At 38.2% G+C, this 19,868-nt stretch overlaps 1 protein-coding gene across 2 annotated transcripts in view; it reads left to right on the top strand.

Moving 5' to 3' along the window:
• Window positions 1-19,868, top strand: part of LOC121632055 (thyroid hormone receptor alpha) — a 159,047-nt gene that overhangs the window by 125,719 nt on the left and 13,460 nt on the right. For both annotated transcript variants that reach the window (XM_041973223.1, XM_041973224.1), the window contains exons 6-9: window positions 3,191-3,252; window positions 10,459-10,559; window positions 10,842-10,989; window positions 11,088-11,293. In XM_041973223.1, coding sequence (XP_041829157.1) covers window positions 3,191-3,252; window positions 10,459-10,559; window positions 10,842-10,989; window positions 11,088-11,293 — 517 coding nt within the window. The remainder of the gene's footprint in view (window positions 1-3,190; window positions 3,253-10,458; window positions 10,560-10,841; window positions 10,990-11,087; window positions 11,294-19,868) is intronic.

Consider the following 19,868-nt stretch of genomic DNA (forward strand, 5'->3'; position numbering starts at 1 on the left):
TCACAGCCAAAAAAATCTCTGCTCCTTAGTTTGACTTAAAGGTCCCATATTATACACTTTATTCCCAATCTGAGACCATTCATTAATATCTAAATGAAATATTTCCGCCATGGTATGGACAAATCGACCCTCAGTTTGAGTGCAGCGGCTTCTCTTCACCTCCCTCTTTTTAGCAGCTTCAGAAATGTGCCGTTTATGGTGGGCGGAACCCTGGTGGAGCAGCTCAGCTGTTGGCTCCGCCCATCGCATCGCCCGTCATGAGGTGATTGACAGGTTAGGCCTTAGCGGTAACTAGACGCTGATTACAGCGTAGTGAAGGATAAACAAACGCCGGAACACCGGAACCCATTCCTGAAGCCCCCATTACCGACCCAAACCGTGACGCACGGAGAACACAGCTAGCTACGCTCATCAATCTGATGCACAATGGCACCGGATACAAACAGTAGAAACAGTGACTTGGCTACATTTACAACAGTGCTAATATATTTTCAAGCTATCAGACTAATAAGGCCGAAACGATAAAATAACTGCCAGCTCTTACCTCTCCAGCTGTGTCACGGACAGTTGGTATTGAACCTGGCTTCAGCTTCAAACGGTCGGCGAAGCCTGCTTTCCATGCCCCCATGTTGTGGAAACAGTCCTCTTTGAAATGCTGGCCACAGACATGCAAAACCTTTGGAAGTTTTCCGGGTACATTTCCTCCAAAAATAAAATTAATCCACTCAGTCCTCGTGGGTTCAGTGGATGGAAGTAAAAAAAAACGTTTTCGTGTTCATTTATGCAGCCACAAACAGAACAGTGCTTCTGTCGCTTAGCCATGTCCGCTAACGAGGGTTGCCGAAAAGGATAAACACTGGGCGCTAGGTGATTTTTAGAGGGCGGGCTTTGAGAGCCGGTAGACGGGTCCATCGCTCTGTGGGGAGTGGTTATTGTCCCTTATGACGTCTTAACGTACAGGCTTTCAAACTCGCTCAATTCAGCGCTTACTTCCCTAGAGGTGGAGCAGGGGGGAGAGAGAGCGCCTGAAAGAGTTTCACACTTACGGGTCTCCTACACATGCGGGGGGACCAGTATGACTGTTCCAAAACCATTAAAAAGTGAATTTTGCATAATATGGGACCTTTAAGGTCCTTTATGATAGAACATGAGAAGCACTTTTAGTCTTACAGAAAACCTCCGACCAGGTAAGCCTCTATGCACCAGTTAATAAAGAACATGCTGTGAAACGGGTCCATCACAGAGCTCGTATAAGTTGAAGGTTTTGTATTTCGTCTTGACAGAGTTGGACCTCGTATCAGAGGTGCTAATGGAGTCCTACTCCCCGGCTTTCTGCTCATGGGAAAGGGTGTTAGAGCAACGCTGCACTCTCGGGATTGTAAACACATCCAACTTTGACAGACAGCACTTACTAACCCCCCCCCCCCCCAGTCGTCCTCCATCAATCTGCTTTCACAATTCCCTCCTGAGCATCTCATTCCCATCATGCCTTTCACATGTGTCAGTCTGGTTTTCAGGTATGTGTCCCAGCTGCTGATTGTATTATGTATGCTCCCTATTTTATTATCATATAATTGGAGTGCTTTTGGGGGCTTATTCGCAAAGGTATTTTCCTTCTTTTAGACAGAAGGAGACCTTTTACTGCCAAAATGCAGCTAGTTGTTACAATAAAAATCCCTTTTTCCTTTTTACAAACATTTTATGACCTCACTTTTGGTCTTTAGAGCTTTAATGCTCCTCTGAAAACGTACGGTGGCAAATTAGGCTTCTATTTCTTCATTTGATTTAAGTACCAGATGCTTGGTGGGCAACTGGCTATAAGAAGGAAGGAAGTTTACAACACTCTGCTTCACCTGACTCTATTAATGGGTCATTAACAGTCTTTTGAAGCTGTGGGTTTTCGTTTAGGATTTTCACAAATACTGAAATCTTTCAAAGCGTTTCTGACATTGTACTGCCCAAATTTTGCAGATGTCCGGCACCATTTTATCTGCTGTTTGATCGCTTGTATCATGATCACAGTTTTTGTTTTATCCATCCATTGATTACATGTTCCAGCTCATGTCAGTGCAGGGTCACAGGGGCGGGAGCCTATCCCAGCTGCTTCTAGGTGAGAGGCAGGGCACACCCTGGACAGCTTGTCAGTCCATCACAGCGCATCGATTCAGGGAAACTATTTAAGGTAAAATCGGATTGTAGAAAAGTCCCTGTTCTTCTGACAGAACTTCATATCCCAGCACTCCTTGCTGTCATGTGACTGCCATGACGCCCACTATTTTTAGACCGACTCCTTTTGAAGCAGCAAGAGCTTCTACCACAGTATGATTCTGATTTGATTTTTATGTTTTTAATCTGTTAGAGACGGCTCTTTCTGAACATAGTAAATGGGTTGCGTATCTTTCAAAGGGATCCTGTACGGACCGGATAAGCTAGACGCTGATGGTGGATTTAGCTGCTTTATCTGCTCCAACAGTACACTTTGTATTCATAAGCATTCTTGTTTTTTTGTTTTGTTTGTGTGTGTGTATGTGTGTGTGTGTGTGAGTAACACCCACAGCAGTTGTACAAATACATAACTGTGGTTTCCTGTTGCATTTAAAGCTGTCCTACCAGGTAAGAGGGTGTTCTGCTGCTGTTAGTCAATCAAAACAATCAGAGCAATACAAAAGAACAAGTAAGAAATTAAACAAATATATAAATAATAATTGAAATGATCACTAAAACGACAGGAAAGTTAAAAAAGGTTTTTTACCTTGTGTGGAGGCTCTTATGTTTGGCCTCCTACATGTTCATAATCTACAGATATCACTTTCTTTGGATCAGAAGAAGCTGTTTTAGTGTTGCAGGAACTTTTGTTTCTTTTTATCAAAAATAAAAAGATTGTAATTCTTTGCACACATACAGAGTACCATCAGTAGTTACTTCTATCAGTGATTTTTATGCACATGTTAATGAGAAAATGAACCATTTAAAGCAATTTTGTTTAAACAACTTTGTTGTTTATGAGTTAATGAGTGTGATTTATCTCTTCATTAAAACACTGCTGATGGCATGTAACTACTGGAGAGGTTCTCCAGAGGGCATTTGACCTCAAGGAACATCTAGAAGTACCTGTTTTGAAAGTTTTTGAAATCATACACCTACAGACACTTTTAATGAACTCTGTTTCTTCTTTTTTGTTACGTCTTAGGTGGCTCAATGGCCCTAAAAGGAAGAGGAAGAACAGCCAATGTTCAGTGAAGAGTATGACTGGTGAGTATCTGACACACAGAAATTCCCTGAAGTGGCAGCACAGAAAGAAACATTCCTCTTGCAAGCACCGAATTTCTGTCTTGTTGATGCTTTAAAGAACAGCAGCATTTTGAAAGGTGCTCTTGCAGCCTTTTGTACAGAACCGCTTATTTATTTTTGTCGTCTCAGAATCTCTCAGGAAAAGCTGCCAGGCTCTCTGTAGTGAATCTAAGCTGCGACAAAGTTGGTGGTAGATGTTTCACCGCTGCCTTGTGCACGTTATGCTTTGAAAAAGAAAAAGTAAAGCATCTCAGCGTCTCACATCAATAAACAGACGTCCTCTGCTTTTGTGTCCAACGCTTTTTATTGTGGACGTGACGGCTCCAAATCCCCGAGCTGAGGGAAAACCAGAAAGACAAAAGGGAGAGATGCGGTGGGAGTAAACTGGACATAAAAATCAAAGTCTACAGGATAGCTGATTTAAGTAAATGTAGTAGTTGAGGTCAGGTCCTTTCACATGTCTCCCCTCCCAGCAGGCTTCCGTCCTGCCTCGCTGCATCCCGGCTGGAATCTTGTTCTTTATTCTACCTGCTATGGTCCATTTGAACTGGGAAACTATGACAGTATGTCTGGCTTAGAGGCCTGATATTGGATTATGTACACTGTGATGTCATTATTTTCCTGTGGGAGTGTAGACTTTCAACCAGATGCTTCAACATCCATTAATGCTCCAAATCTATTTTATTTCATTTTATATATTTATTTATTTTGAGATCAAGCCACTAAACTATAGGGGGCAAGTGTATACTATATAGGTGAAGTTCCCAACATATTATTTTATCAATTCAGTGGATAACTAAACAATATTATTATAAATTTTGATTTGATTCAGCATGCAGTGATCAATGAGACTAAAACAATCACTTCTATTCATATCAGATCCAAACCTAATTTTATTCATGAGCTCAGTCAGACATTTAAAGGAAAATAAAACTGTTCTTTGAACATAAATGGATTGTGATATATTCTGTTTGTTGACTTTTTGTATGTTTGTAGACATTAAAGACTCATTATGTAACTTTCTGACCCTAAACCTCTGCGTTTTGGACTCGATTGATGGCACAGTGACACAACGTTGAGAAACTGCTCTACACAACTTTTTCTTCCGGGTCGCCGCATGATGTTTCAGCTGAGTTTTGCTTTACACACCGCGTAATCTTCTTGTAGATCTCCAAAGGTTTAAATAAGACGTCTTGGTCTTATTTGTTTTTTTTTCTTTAGCACAACTTACGAATGATTGTTTCGTTTTTTTAATAGCTATATTTACAATTTGGATTGCTGCTGTTGGCTTATTGATCATTGAACCGATGTATTAATGTAGTTAAATGTATTATTACATCCCTATTAAACTATAAATTACTGTATGATGCTTAGCTTTGCTTCAAACAAACCAAAGCAACAACATCCAGAAGACCATTCTATATCTGGACAAAAAGTTTAAAGATCATATCAAACAGCTGTAAATTTCCTGCTTGTAAAAGATCCTTGTGGTTATTTAAAGAGGATCGAGTACCTTTAATCTTATTGTATTTTATAGCTCATGCCAAATTCAGGAAGAAAAAGAAAAGAAAAAGTAGTTTTACCCATTTGAGACCCCCTGCACACATTGACAAGGACAGTCAGTGTGAGAGGATAAAAGGCAGAAAACATGAGTAGATAGTTCACTTAACAGTGTCTTGGTAATATAGAGACTATCCTAAAGACTTATTTGAGCTGCAGCCTGTTTGCTATAAACTGTAATGCAGCATGATGTTAGGCTGAAGATGCATCCATATACATAAGTTGTGCCGCTGTAATCTAAAACAGAGAGCGTTGCACAATTTTCCTTCTGGCTGCAAATAGAAAGTGTTGTAGAAAAGAAGCAATTTAAAGGCAACCTTTTCATCCTGCGTACATGCAGTATATATTTGTAGGAAGGGAGTTTCTATACATTTATCTAAGAGAAAGGTACAGTAAACACATCAGCAAAGGATTAGCGTGTATAATTAGCATTGTCCTCTAAAGTCCTCTGTGTTTACAGTCTCAAGTGTCACGTCACCGAGCTGTTGTCAAGTAAAGAGAAACAACCCTGAGTCTCCTTCAGGAACCCGATCCTTACCTCCTTGTCCACAGACTTTGAAATAAAAGGAAATGGCACATGAAATGTTAGGAAGACAAAATATTTATCTTGACTTAGCCGTGCTGAAAAGGATCCCATCTCTTTTGTGGGTGGAGTTGGTTGGAGGTGATGCAGGGCCCGTTTTAGGATGGGAAGTTGCAGCCAGAGCCAGAGAGCTGCAGCGATATTGATTTTGGGCTTGGCTTCCAAACGCAGCCACAGAGCAGCAGTTTGGCGATCGGGCTGCCTCTTCTTCTGCTGCTGCTGCTCGGCCTGCTGACACAGAGCTGACAGGTTTTTCATTTATTTCTTTTTCCTCTGATGTCCTTATCTTTTTTGGCTTCTTCTCCTGTCCTGTCCTCCCTTTAATTTGTGGTCTCTTACTCTTAGAGTTTCCTTTTTCCTCTTTATGCATTTAACGACTTTTCACTCACTTCTTCTAAACTTTATTCCAATTCCTAATTGGCTTTTAATCAACTTGAACTGTTAGCTTCTTAGTTGGGCCGAGTTGTACCCCCCGGCACTTGTTCTTGTCTCTCTTTCTCCTCTCTCTTTGTTCTTTCTTTCCCACCATCCTCTTCTTGCACTCCCCCTCCTCCTCCTCTAAAATCAGTAACACAGCCAAAAGCCAGAGCCCAACTGTCAGTCACAGCTCTCACCACGCCTTCATCCACACTCCAGCTCAAAGTAAAGAGCTGCACATATGTTTAATGTGCTGAAAGTAAAGGAAGGATGCAAAAACTATGCAAAAAATCTTTCATTAATTATCATTAAACAAAATAAATTAAACAAAAGGTATAAATTCAAATTGATGTTTTTTTTTAAGATGAAACTTTTGTCTCTGGTACCAAGTTTTTCTGTGAACTCAGTCTTTCAGTGTAATCAGAGACTCTTTGGAGCCTCTACCAGTTACTGCAGGACTCCTTATTTTCCTCCTCCTGCATGTTTGGGATTACAATAACATCTCTTAACAAACTTAGGTCAGTCCAGTCGGATGCGTCTTCGACAGCGTTGTGGGACATGGAACTCAACGTCCTATCCTGCACATCACTGGAGCAAAACATACATGTGCAAAGATTTGCTCTGTTTGTGTGAGTTTGTACTCGAACACCCACGCTGGATTTATTTGTGACTTGCAGTGGACCATCTCCTTCCCTCCCAGTTGCTCAGCTACATATACAGCACATGAAATGTCTGGAAATCTGCTATTTCCTGTGTCTCTGTGCCTCACTCCCTCAGTCCTCACCGGCCTTGGAGGCAGTATAAAAAAGAACAAACTGTTCTGTTCCCAGTTTAGAGGAAACATTATAGGTAGGAGATTATACAAACATAAACTCTGCTAATAACTCAGGCAAATTCACGTTAGAGTTACCATAACTTCATCTAACATTACAAGTTTGTAAACAAGTCCTAATTTAAGCCACAAGGTAAAATCTTTTTGCTTATTTTTCCCCAAATTCTTTTAATGTAATTATCCTCTACAGCTGCAGAAATCAACTTTTTTAGTTTTTTTTTTTTTAGTTGGCCTGTTAAAAACCCTGGTAATTAAATGGAGACGTTTAATCACAGAGACGTAATTAAAAAGGGTGGAAGTTGCTTCTGACATGCAGTCCTCAACAACTTCCTCCAGGCAATCAAGTTTGTCTTATCCTGGATCCGAGTGTCCGCTCTAAATGTCCCGGTAAAGTTTTTACATTGTATTTCCCCAACGCAATGTAAAACGGGGCCTTTGGAAGGTGTTTTTAAAGAACAACACCCCTCCAAGCTGAGGAGAATTATCTCTCCTCTGACCACATCCAGCATCCCAGATGTGTGTGTGGTTTGTTGTGAGCTCCAGCACAGCCACACCCAGCGGCAATGTCGCAGTGTACTGACGAGCAGCGCACCGCTGCAGGAAACACTGCAGGGTGGAGGGGCTGATGGTCTGTCAGGCACTCAGGCAGTTGGAGGGATATACAGTATATTCTTGTCCTGTTGTTTTGCCATGTACTGAAAATGTGTGAAATATTTAGTGAAATAACTCTAGTCCAGCAGGTTAGATGGTGTTGTGGTAAAATGGATCCAGCTGGTGAGCACTTACATCAAGATTGTGTGTTTTATTTGGATCTGATTCAACTATGTTTCTTCCACTCTGTGTATGAATAATAAAGACAAAAACAATCACCAGCTGAGATCTGATACTCGCCATGGCAACAGGTCAATAAAAGGTGGAGAATCTAATTTTCCTGAAGTGAAGCTTGAAGTTTGAATGTTTGCCAGCTCAGACCACAACATTTATCTTTAAATCAGAGTGAAAAATGAAGTCAGTGAGTTAATACTCTTTCCTTTTACTCATTAAACTGCTCATTCATCATTCACCCAGCTTAGATTTAAGTTCATACATAACCTTAAAACTCTGCTTAAAACTTTTTTTTTGTATTTACAGTTATTTATGCTACTATTTACTTGCACAAAACCAACTCCACTGATCTTTGGCTGCTTCTGATTGGACATTACCATCAGTTTAAGCTCTCTGATTGGTCAGAAGTCTGACAGGAAGTGGCTTCATTAAAACTTCTGGGTCAAATTACAGGTGTTCTAGCAACAGAATGTTGTTTTGTTTTATTTGTTGTTGTTTTTTTATATATATAAAGATGTGAGAAACAATCTTTGGGAGTTTTAAGGGTCAAACAGGAATACCATCATTTATGACGTTACATTTGATCTTCATATATTTCTTTAAGTAATATGATGGGATAGTGTAGGTGGCAGCTGAAGATGAAAACATGGAGCAGTTTACTCATCAATCTGTGATTGTAAAGTCACAATCAGACCCAGTAATGATGATTTAGGTAATTTTTTTCAACTTGCGTAGTCTTTTTTTCCTTGCTTAAATGTTGCATCACAATATTTAGGAACTGTTATTAAAATCTCCCATCAGAGTGACAGAGATTGTTCATCTAAAGCTTACATATTGGGTTTGATAAGAACTGAGGATGATGTGGAGAGTTTGCTGCTTTGACCTGACACTGACAACAGACTGAACAGGACCCGTGTTAAAGATGAGCATTGTGTAGAATAATATGTAATCAGAAAGCAAATCCTCCACAGATATGAAGCATGAACCTCTGCAGATTACTGCGCTCTGGTGGGTGTTTTGATTTCAGATGTTTTATTGAACAAATGATATGTTGTTTCTGAGAGATGCTTCAGGCTCAAGAAGAAAACACCCAGAGTTTGTCGAAGGGGAAAACTTACCAGCAAGTAGCTTATGTTGCCATGGTAACAGAGAATAGTGGTACTTTAGTGACAGGAGTCCTCGTCTGCACTTTTCTCAATATTTTCACCTCCATACTTTTGTTTTATATAAGAATAATGACCATCATTAAAATTTATTTACATTTATAACAGTAAATTGAATAACTTTATAAATAAATAATTTTATTTATTTAACTTTATTTTTTATTTATAATAAATAACGTTGATAAAATCACAGTAAAAAAAAAAAAACTTCAGAAAAAAAAAGTATGAAATACAATTAAATTGTTTTTCAAAATTCACTTCAGTATACAAATAACAGAAAGTTTATTTTGCTACTGATATTAGTAACTACAAGGATAAGAAGGTATTATTTAATAAAAAGTTACTTATTGCTAACCCAGAAAAGAGGCACAAGGCAGCCAGATTAGCAGTAACAGAATGTATAATATATTCATCAGACGATACCCAGGCCCTCTGAGAAAAGTAAGTTTTAAGGAGGATTATGGAGGTGTCATAAAGTGTGGAGTGTCTGAATGCAGCGAGTTCCATATGAGGGGGATCAGATGGAAAAAGCCTCATCTCCCTTTATCACAAGCTGTGATCTGGGAATAGTTAAAAGGAAATGTCTGAGGTAATCCTGCCTGGTCATTAGGTGGTGATATCATCCCCATTAATCAGGTTTCTGAGCATGCCCAGTGAGCGGACACCAGTTTAGCAAAGACTAAAACCAAAAGATTAGAAGCTCTTTTCTGCTAATTATTTTTATTATAAATATAATTTTATTTATATCTTTATTTGAAATAAAAATTTAAAAACAAAGTTGGAAAAGGGTTAAAAGGATGAAGTCATATATGTATCTAGTCTAACGTTTTTGTCCATAATTAGATACTGAAAACAGCATTTCATTAGGAACAGACCATAATACACAAAAATAATACTCAACCATAATAAATTATAATGCACAATAAACATTGTTTTCAGTAGGCCTCATTAATTATTTCATCTTTTGTAATCATCAAATTTTTTTATCATTGTAAAACATGTTTGATTTGTTTTTTATGGACTCGCCTTCTCGTAGAGACACAATGAAGTTTAGCGTTTGTTCTCACAGCTGGTTTTATCAACATGTCGGTTCCTCTTAGACCGAATTCACTGTCCCGCTGTTAGAAACTCTTTTTGGATACTGTTTGACAATTCAAACATATTTAAAATTGACCAAGTCTTCAAACTTAAGTATTTTTCAGTCATTATTCTTGTGCCTTCTTTTGAAGAAGAAAGAGCATTTTTGTTGTCTTGTCCACACTTTTAAACATTTCACCTCAATAATTAATTCAAAAACTTACCATACCATATTTTTTATGTAGCACTTACTGAACAACACGTGGTTACAACCAAAAGGTCAATATAAAGACACCAGTTCATTTGTGTTTGTTTGTTTTGTTTTTAATGTTTTGATCCACACATTGAAGATGCTGTTACTTTTCTGTAAATTAAATTAATTACATTGCACTTTTAGTCTCATTTTGTTTCACTAGCACATTTATTTATTTTTTATATTTTTTAATTTCTTGCATATTTTTTAATCTGTCTATTGTGTTTCTTTACACCGATTTTGAATATAAAATTGTTTCCTCAGTTTTTTCTCATTTCTGGGTGGTTCAGGATGGGATGTGTTGTTTCAGCTCTGTATATAAGTGCTGTATGAAAAGTCTGGTTGACTAGTTATATAGTTGGCATGCACAACGTAGAGACATCATCGTTTCTCTGAAAACTCATTAGATCATCTTCTCAGATAAATAAACCCTCCTTCCTGCCTCTTCCTCTTTCAGGGTACATCCCCAGCTACCTCGAAAAGGATGAGCCATGTGTGGTGTGTGGCGACAAAGCCACTGGTTACCACTACCGCTGCATTACCTGCGAGGGCTGCAAGGTACATACACACATTCCAACCCACAGCAACACGCTGTGTTCATAATCTACACCAGATCTTTCAGAAAACACGAGGTTAATCTGGTCTTGAATTTGCTCATCATGCCACTGTTCTTTATGGGCAATGATGCATTTCCCGTAAAGCACCAGTTATTTAAATGCATCTAATCATTTTTTTTCACAAAGTTAAAGAAAAAATTGACTTCCATTTACAAAACCATCATTTTGCCTTCTCTTCTTCCTCCTTTTTCTTAATTATCTCCCTCTGTCTTTGCACCTGCAGGGTTTCTTTCGTAGGACCATACAGAAAAACCTCCACCCTACCTACTCCTGCAAATACGATGGCTGCTGCATCATCGACAAGATCACCCGCAACCAGTGTCAGCTGTGCCGCTTCAAGAAGTGCATCGCAGTGGGCATGGCTATGGACTGTGAGTGTCTAATATGTTTGCACAGATAAGTAGGACAAAGAGCTGACGTTGATGCCATGTCTTCGTTTTGTTTCTGCACCTGCGTCTTTTCCTCCCAGTGGTGCTGGACGACTCAAAGCGGGTGGCGAAACGGCGCCTGATTGAGGAGAACAGGGAGCGACGCAAAAAGGAGGAAATGGTGAAAACCCTTCAGAGCCGTCCAGAGCCCACAGTGGACGAGTGGGACCTGATCCGCCTGGTGACGGAGGCCCATCGACACACCAATGCTCAGGGCGCACAGTGGAAACAGAAGCGCAAATTCCTGGTAAGAAGAGTGGGGGAGTGTTATCCATTTATTATTGGATTATTATAATTATCAGTCTACAACTGTGGTCAAATTTTGAGGTGAAGTAAAGTATTTCACCTGGTTAATGTCAGTGGAAATGTGCCTAGTTTTTTTTAAGTCTCAAGTAAATAAAAAAAGTTTCTTCTTTGGAAAAGAGGCTGTTATGTAAAAGCCTTTCATGGTCATGAAGACACATCCAACAAGGTAGTGTCTCCTTTTAGAGATGATTTAGTAAATACCTTTAGTAAAGACTTTTCTTTTCTTTTGTTTGGTCATTTTTCAGACCTTATCCGAACACAATATGATAGAAAACAAAGGTGAAGCAAAACCACAAAAAGTGTTTTCTTTAAGACGTTTATTTTGTGCTTTCAAAGGAGCAAGAATTCAATACATTCCTCATTCCCACATTCGTTTTTATATTTATTTTGCTTCACTTTGTCTGACTGTTTTTACAGTTGGCTCTTGTGAAGCATTTTGTAATTTTATATCTTGAAAGGTGCTATATAAATAAAGTTTTACTTACTTGCTTTCTTACTAATACCGAATGGTATTGCTTATTGAGTTTTAGGAGACAAATATTTCTTCATCATGATCACACTGATCATTACAACTTTTCAACACAAGCAGACTCAGACATAACAGGTGCTACGATAATGGTTCTGATCTTTGTTAGCTGGGCTTTCCTCTGTGCAGGCTAAAGTAGAAAAGAATATGATGCAGCAGTTTTATGAACATATGGCAACTCTTTAAGTTCATTTCATAGATTTTTTTTAACCTAATCAAAGTTAAATCAATTTTATTCATTGAAAATTCTCAATAGTTTTCCCATCTCTTTGATCTCCAATATCAGTGATGTAGAACTGATGGTAACCGCATATAAAAAACATATGTAGCCCACTTAATTCACTAGCTGGATACATGGTTTCCATGGTAACTTGAAGCACGGACTGCAGCTTGTTGTACTTAAACTACAAAGGTTTTATCTTGGAAAAATGCACTGCTGAACATGATTCAAACGTAATGTGTTCCCTGTATTGAGAACTCAAGGCTGAGTTTTTAAACCTTCACATTCTCAACTGTTTACCATGAAAATATGTTATTATAGTATAATTAAATCCAGCAATTAAAATGTTAGAATTTGAGTGATTTCTAAATTAACATGACTGTTAAATTATTTATGTAGTTTTAGTCTGATTTTCCAATTTTTTTTATTATTATCAGGAAAATCATCAGTTTTTTTTTGAAGAGTGGATATAAGCCTAAACTCCCAATACAAACCACTCTGGAGAAGGTTCAGCCCAAGTTACCATGGTGATCTGGCCACATCAAAAGAGATCCATCCAAAAAAAAAAAACGCTGACTTTAGGTTCAACATGCCTTGCTAAACAACTGATCTCTATGGAGTACACCCCTCAGGATGCAGCAGTGGTGCCCCTTCAAAGCATGCATGGGCATCCCTGTTAATAGTGTAAGTGTGTACTTGCCATCTTCAGCGTGTACGTTGTTTCCCGTAGATCATTTTTTTTCAGGTTGCAGATAAATTATTCACATCAAGCTTTGATCTTTTTTGAATGGGAGTCTGTCAGAGCCAGAGATGTTTTAGAGCTAGCACAGGGGGCTGTTAGTGGCGTTGCACTTTAGAGCATTTAAACATCAGCTTCTCATGGTCGTTCTTATCAAGTCTGAGAGTCTGTGAGTATTTCTCAACCTTAATAACTGGTCTTTTGTCAGCCGTTGTTCTTCACTCGGGGGACGGAGGCTTTATACAGCACATTCCCTTGTTTAAAGGAGCAAAGTTCAGTTGTAGTCATATGAAACATTTTGAAGCTTGAAAAATAAAAAAACGACTCAGGGAGATTCCACTTTATAAATTCTTTAGTGCTGCTTTAGTGTTTTCTAATAGGCATACTCAAGCCATAAATGGGGGGGTTTGTTTTATATGGGTGAGCTCATTCTGTTCACTCATATGATTTTATTGCTCTGTATTTGCTGCTGCATTTCTCTGTTTTCCACAGCCTGCGTCTTAATTCCTCAGTTATTTCCAGCATTTGGGATTCTTATTCATCCTAATCCTTCTGGGCTCTTAACCAGATTTAATTCCCCTCATAGTTTTCCTTCACACTTCAGTTTTATTTTCATGTAAATCTCTCCTCCCCGTCTTCATTTCTTTGTTTACTCTGTTCTTTATTTTGCCCATCTGCCTTCCGTAAGCTGCCTCCTTATCTCAGTCAATACAAAACCTCAGTCAAGAGCTGTCATCTCCAAGTTGGCGGGCAGCTCTCTCTCTCTCTCTCTCACTCTCTCTGATGCTGGTTTCATGCTGCGCTCAGATTCACCTTGGACAGCCAGCCCTGTCAGGGTTGCCCCTGTCCTGTATCAGGCTTCCCCCATCACACACTCATACAGACACTGACCTCATGTTTTGACAAAGCTTTATCTGAAATGCTCACACAGTTTCAAAAATGTGTTAATAATTTGAAAGCAGAATTCAACTCAGGATCATTGTTGCATTCGGGGAATTTATACACTGCAGTACAAAAGTCGTCTCCCATTGGTAATGGGAGTAGGATCATTTAGATGGTGGGTGGAAGCTTTGAAAGCATTTTCAGTCTAAGTATTGTGAAAGGAAAATGTTGTGTGATGAAAAGAGGCTTGTATAGATTTTAAAATGTGCTTCAAGCAGGACAAAGTGGTTTGAATTTTGCTAACAAGAGAAGTGTATTTGAATTTTTTTTGTTTTTATATTTATATGTAGCAAAGTCTTATTGTTTCCTCATCAATCAAAACTTGGTTTGGTTGGTTTTCAGTTGTATTATAGTTGCAGTCAGTGAAAGGCTAAGGTTAAGAAAATTTTCTGATACTGGTGAGGACCTGTCTCCAGGAGACAGCATGCAACAAACAATTTAAACACTCATTAGCACAGTAACTCTGCTGCTATGGCATATATGTAGCTCCAAGCATGATTCCTCTTGAGGGATAAACTGTTTTATTTCACAGGCTTCACCCACTAACAGGCCTCTGGAGGCTGTGTTCATTGAACCCAGGATATGCAAATTTAAATGCAAGGCCAACCAGGATGATCCTATTCTGCCACATGCAGACTGCTAATAAAAAACCACAGAAGTGACAGCTACTCATATACTATTTTAGCTCTCAGAGGAGGCTACTTACTTAAGGACGATTTTACTTAAAGATGCACTGATTGAGCTCTTAATAGGACAGGCAAAGGACTGGAAATAGAAAAACAAGAGTCAAGTGACCTTTTTTTATTTTTATAAGTACATTGAACAGCTGCAACACAAATGAATGTATCTGAAAATAAAAACGTTAGAAAAAATGCAGATGAAATGAAATGAAATGAAATGAAAAATACTTTATTAATCCCAAAGGGAAATTCAATATTGTAGTAGTAGTAATTTTTTTTTTTTTTTTTAGTAAAGTAAAACAATCACATTAATTAATTGAGGGCTTTGTTCTTCAGCCTGATAGCTGCTGGAAGGAAGGATCTTCTGTATCTCTCTGTCTTGCATCGGACTTGAACAAGCCTCCCACTGAACACACTCTGTTGTTTCGTCACGGCGTTGTGTAGAGGGTGTGAAGGATCTTCCATTATCTTCGTCAGCTTGTACAGAATTCTTTTTTTGATGATCAACTCCAGCGGCTCCAGAGTTACTCCAAGCACAGAACCGGCTTTCTTGATCAGTTTGTTAATTCTTTTCAAGTCTCTGGTTCTGATGCCGCTGCCCCAGCAGATTGCTGCAAAGCTGATTGCACTTTCAACAACAGACCTGTAGAACATTTGCAACATTTTGGTGCAGACGTTAAAAGATCTCAGCTTCCTTAAGAAGTAGAGTCTGCTCTGACCTTTCTTGTAAATGTACTCAGTGTTGCTTTTCCACTCAAGTCTGTTGTCCAGCTGAACTCCAAGGTACTTGTATTCCTCCACCACCTCCACCTCCTCTCCCATGATGGAAACACTTCTATGTGTGTTCTTGTTCCTCCTGAAGTCAACAATCATCTCCTTTGTTTTCTTGGTATTCAAGATGAGATGATTGTCACCGCACCATTTCACAAACTGACCGACCAGTTCTCTGTACTCTGCTTCTTGTCCATCACTGATACACCCAACAACTGCTGAGTCATCAGAGTATTTCTGCAGATGACAGAACTCAGAGTTGTACTGGAAGTCTGAGGTGTACAGTGTGAATAGAAATGGTGAAAGTACAGATGCTGCAGATGGTAATGTCAAAAGCATCTGCTTTCAATCTGCTGTCCAATGAATACAGTAAACTATAGTATGTTACTGGGAGAATAAGTACTCAGGCTGACCTGCAGTATTAATTTTTAAGTCTATGTAGATCTGACCGGTTTACATCGGTAACAACTCAGATGGGCTTCATACTGGAACATAACATTAAGGCGGATTATAGAAATACATGTACATTAGGCAAAAACAGCTAACAGGCACGTGTAAAAAACAAGAAGGATAAGATTAACAAGCCAGTCAAAACATAGCAGTATAACATCGCTGGAAATGACCTGTTGTAGCTGACTTTAGCCGATTTAGCTGGTTAGCTAGCAGCTAGTGTGATAGCATTAGCTAATGTTAACTTTACTTCACTGAAATGCATATTAAGTGGAAAAAAAATCGTGCATCATTGGGTCATTTTCCTGAGATACCATTTAAAGTACTTAAATTGACAAGAATGTCTGTCTTATATTTGACGACACAACAAAACAATGACTAAAACATTTCTGACACCATAGCTTTTGTATGCTAACGTCAAAAGTTCCTGCGTACAATACACAATTATATGGTAAAGGCTGAATTTGTGTATAAATTAGGCATGAAAGTACCAGATTTATATTCATTTCTAAGTTATTATTAACTCAAACCAGTCATGACTACACAGTGCTTGTTTGTCTCTTTATTACAGCTGTAGTTTATGTATTTCTATGGTTATTACCAGCCGTAGTTACAGTCGCACACTATCATTGGTCTTACAAGTAAAAACTTGGTGGTTATGCAGCTGTTTGTTTTTGCAAGACCTGACGAACTGCAGCAACCCCAGATCATAAACTGCCCCCACAGGCTTGTACAGTAGGCACTAGGCATGATGGGTGCACCACTTTGCCTGCCTCTCTTCTTACCCTGATGCTCTCATCATTGGAAATTAATATTTAATTGTCTTCCGGATCGTCCTTCCCATTTCTACTAACAGTGGTAATGTACTACGTCCTTCAGACAAATCAGGAAAAACAAAATAGCTCTAAATCCATTAAATAACTGAGCTTTCACTGATAGAACTGAATCTGCTCTCTGTTTTTAGTGAGCAGATTTAGTTCAGCTGCATCCAGCTGTACCTGCACCTCCACACATCTGCCTAGAGGTCATAGTATTCTTAATTATTTGATTGTCATTTGTACTAAAATATAATGACAGGTTTGTCTTTGTCACAAATACCATCTAAGAAACTAACTGGTTGCAGATGACATTTTCCATTGGGCTGATGTAAAAGCAACCAACAACAAACAGTATTTAACAGTTTTTGCTTGTATTCTCGTTGAGATATTTGTATGAAAAGATCAGTTTAAAGGTCTGCAAATGTAAATGTAAAATCTTCTACTCATATTGTCGGAATAATTATCCTTAATGTGAGTAAAGGTAAGACAACACTTTTTTGCTTCAAGTTTTATTTAGTTTTCAAGCCCGAGTGAATCATAAATATTCCTGGAAGCCTTTCAACTCACACAAATCTCTTTTTTTTTTCTCATAGATTTAAACTTATGAACTTTAAGCTGTTGGTCTCAGCCATGTTCAACAAATACTAAATATTTTCTTCAGCTAATCAGATACTGTTCTGTGTTAAAACTCAGCAATTAGAAACAGAAACGAGTGTTATTCAGTTCAAGGTAGACATCTGGTTTTAGTTGAATGCAGACATCGAATAAAAAAGAATAATTTTTTAAACCACATACCTGCAGTTTCACTCTCCTGAGGAGATCTTATCATCTTGTCATGTGAAAGATTATGCTATACAGCGTTTAATAATTTTTGCTCCAGATGATTTATATCAATAGGATAAAGAAAAAGATGAGAGAAAGAAAGAAAAAGCAGCCTGATGGTCAGATGTCTGCATATCATTGGGATCAACGTGCTTTAAAAGGAGATGTTTTTACAACAAAGGTGAGCTTGAAAGCCAGAAACCTTTGCATTATAGAAAACAGCTTCATAGTTATTGGCACTGCTCTGCAGCTCAAGTCATAGTAAGAGTGAGTGTGTGTATGCGAGGTAGTTAAACCATGACTGTCCGATTTCATTTCTCATAAAAGTACTGTAAAAGCAAAACAACATAGATACTTTAAACTTCAAACCATATGTGAGACGAATTCATCTGTCCTGCTTTACAGGAACAAACTTGCATCTGATAAAAGGTCAACAGTTGAAACTAATATGTTTTCTCCCCCGCTCCCCATCCACCGTCGCCAGCTCCCTAAGTGCACTGTGATTCATGTTGAGGCATCTTTTGCAAGCTTTTTCCTTTTCTGTTTGCCCTAGAAGAGTTTGGTTTAAGTGGAGCTTAAGTTTGTTTAGGTACCCTGCATACATATACATATATATATATATATACAGTATCTCAAATAAGTGAGGACACCCCTCACATTTCTGCAAATATTTCAGTATATCTCTTCATGAGATAACACTATAGAAATGAAAGTTTGACATACAGAATATAAAAGTTTAGTTTCCATAGTTTGATATTCTGTATGTCATCAGTACCAGATTTTCTCTGTCAAACTTCTTGCTCAGAGCAGAAAAATCCAACCTCCTTATGTCTATCTCAACCCTCTGGCATAGATTTGGACATGATGGAGCTCTTCCAGCTGTTTGTAACAGTCTGTGCTACCAACACAACTTTTAAGCTCTACTCTTATCTCATGTTCCAGTGTCAGATATGCACACCGCCCTCTACTGTATTAGATGTGTAGCTCGGTCAGACTGGGGCCGAAGGATTCGAAGAAGAAGAAGAGAAAGTAGAAGAGCGCCACTGACGTCACTGTCCTGCGCCGCCTGGGATTGCGAATTTAATTTGAATTTTGCAAAATGTTTTGCAGGCCAGTCATGAAAACGAAAAAGCAATGTCCTTTACGTTTTCTTTTTAGTTGTGTCATAAAAAGAGCAGTTTTGAAGTTGAAAATAAAATGCAGTTTGGATGATCTATTATTAATTTTATTTATGAGTCAAATAATGCAGCTATGACCTTGAAATGAAAAGCCTTTCTGCTAATGCATTTTAATTTTCAAATTTGACATTTCAAATTGAATTTTGGTACCTATTTGCTGGGGCATTTTTGGAAAATTAAAACTTAAATGTCACTTTCTTTATCATTTTAATTAAGTTACAAAATGTGCAGTCTTAGAGAATGAAATGAAAATGCAGTTTGTATTATTTATTATTCATTTTATTGATGAGTCAGAAAAAGCAGCTATATTCTGAAAATAAAAAAAGCATTTCTGTTCATTTTAAATTTAAATAAGGTACAGAATCACTTTCATAGTTGAGTCCTGTCCTTTGATAAAGCCAAAGTTAAATAAATAACATATAGCCTTACTTATATTTCCTTAACATAGGGACAATTTGTGAACATTAATCACAATGGCTCCAATGGTCAAAGCCTCGGAGACCCCATTGGGGAACCACTGCTCTACGCGATAGAACTCTTATAATAACTCAAAACTGTCTTTTTACTGATTTGTCATGACTTTTTTCTTCAAGAGAGCAAATGGTTCTTAACAATTTTAGCAAAATGCTGTATCTGACAGATCAAGCAGCTGGTCCTTCCACTTTCCTTTAATTTGCATCATACAAATGAGTCTGAAGCAGAAAGTAAAACCATCAATTTTACAGGATCAGTTTAATCTGTGTAATCTGCAAACTTCACACTGAGTTTCCTTTCAGGCTACATTCTACTGAAGGAGAAGGTTTTGCTGCCATTTTTCAATTCTTGTCCTTCTTTAATTATATTGGAATAAAAGCAAAACCCCTAAACAATATGAAATATGAATCAAACATTGTAATTCTGTCATCTGTATCTTGGAGGGAGCGTTACTTATTCAGCATTGATGAAACTCAGCTGTTCCCCCTGTCTCTCTCAAGACAGCTATTTTCTTAACAGTGAAATGAAAAATGCCGCTGACCTTCACCAATAAAAGCTTTGCTTTGTTTTGGCTCTTGCATGACAGGAGCTGCATTTATCAAACGTTATTGTTGCAATTATTTAAATTATCCATGAACACTCACACAGCAGAGATTCGGTTAAGTTTTCACTGATTTACTGAATCTGTCTCTCTGGGTTTTATGATTGATGACTCCCTGTGCACTGATGATTCTTAAACTTTTATCTTATCTCATTCATGGAAAAAGCCCAAACTGAATAAATGACTGTGGCGTTAACTCATGCTTTATTCAGCAGAGTATGAAACTGTATTTTTTATAGTCATGGCCACAATTCACACGACTCTGTAAATAAATGTATTACCGATCTGTAGTTCT

This window comes from Melanotaenia boesemani, chromosome 21, assembly GCF_017639745.1.
Source record: "Melanotaenia boesemani isolate fMelBoe1 chromosome 21, fMelBoe1.pri, whole genome shotgun sequence".
NCBI classification, from domain to species: domain Eukaryota; kingdom Metazoa; phylum Chordata; class Actinopteri; order Atheriniformes; family Melanotaeniidae; genus Melanotaenia; species Melanotaenia boesemani.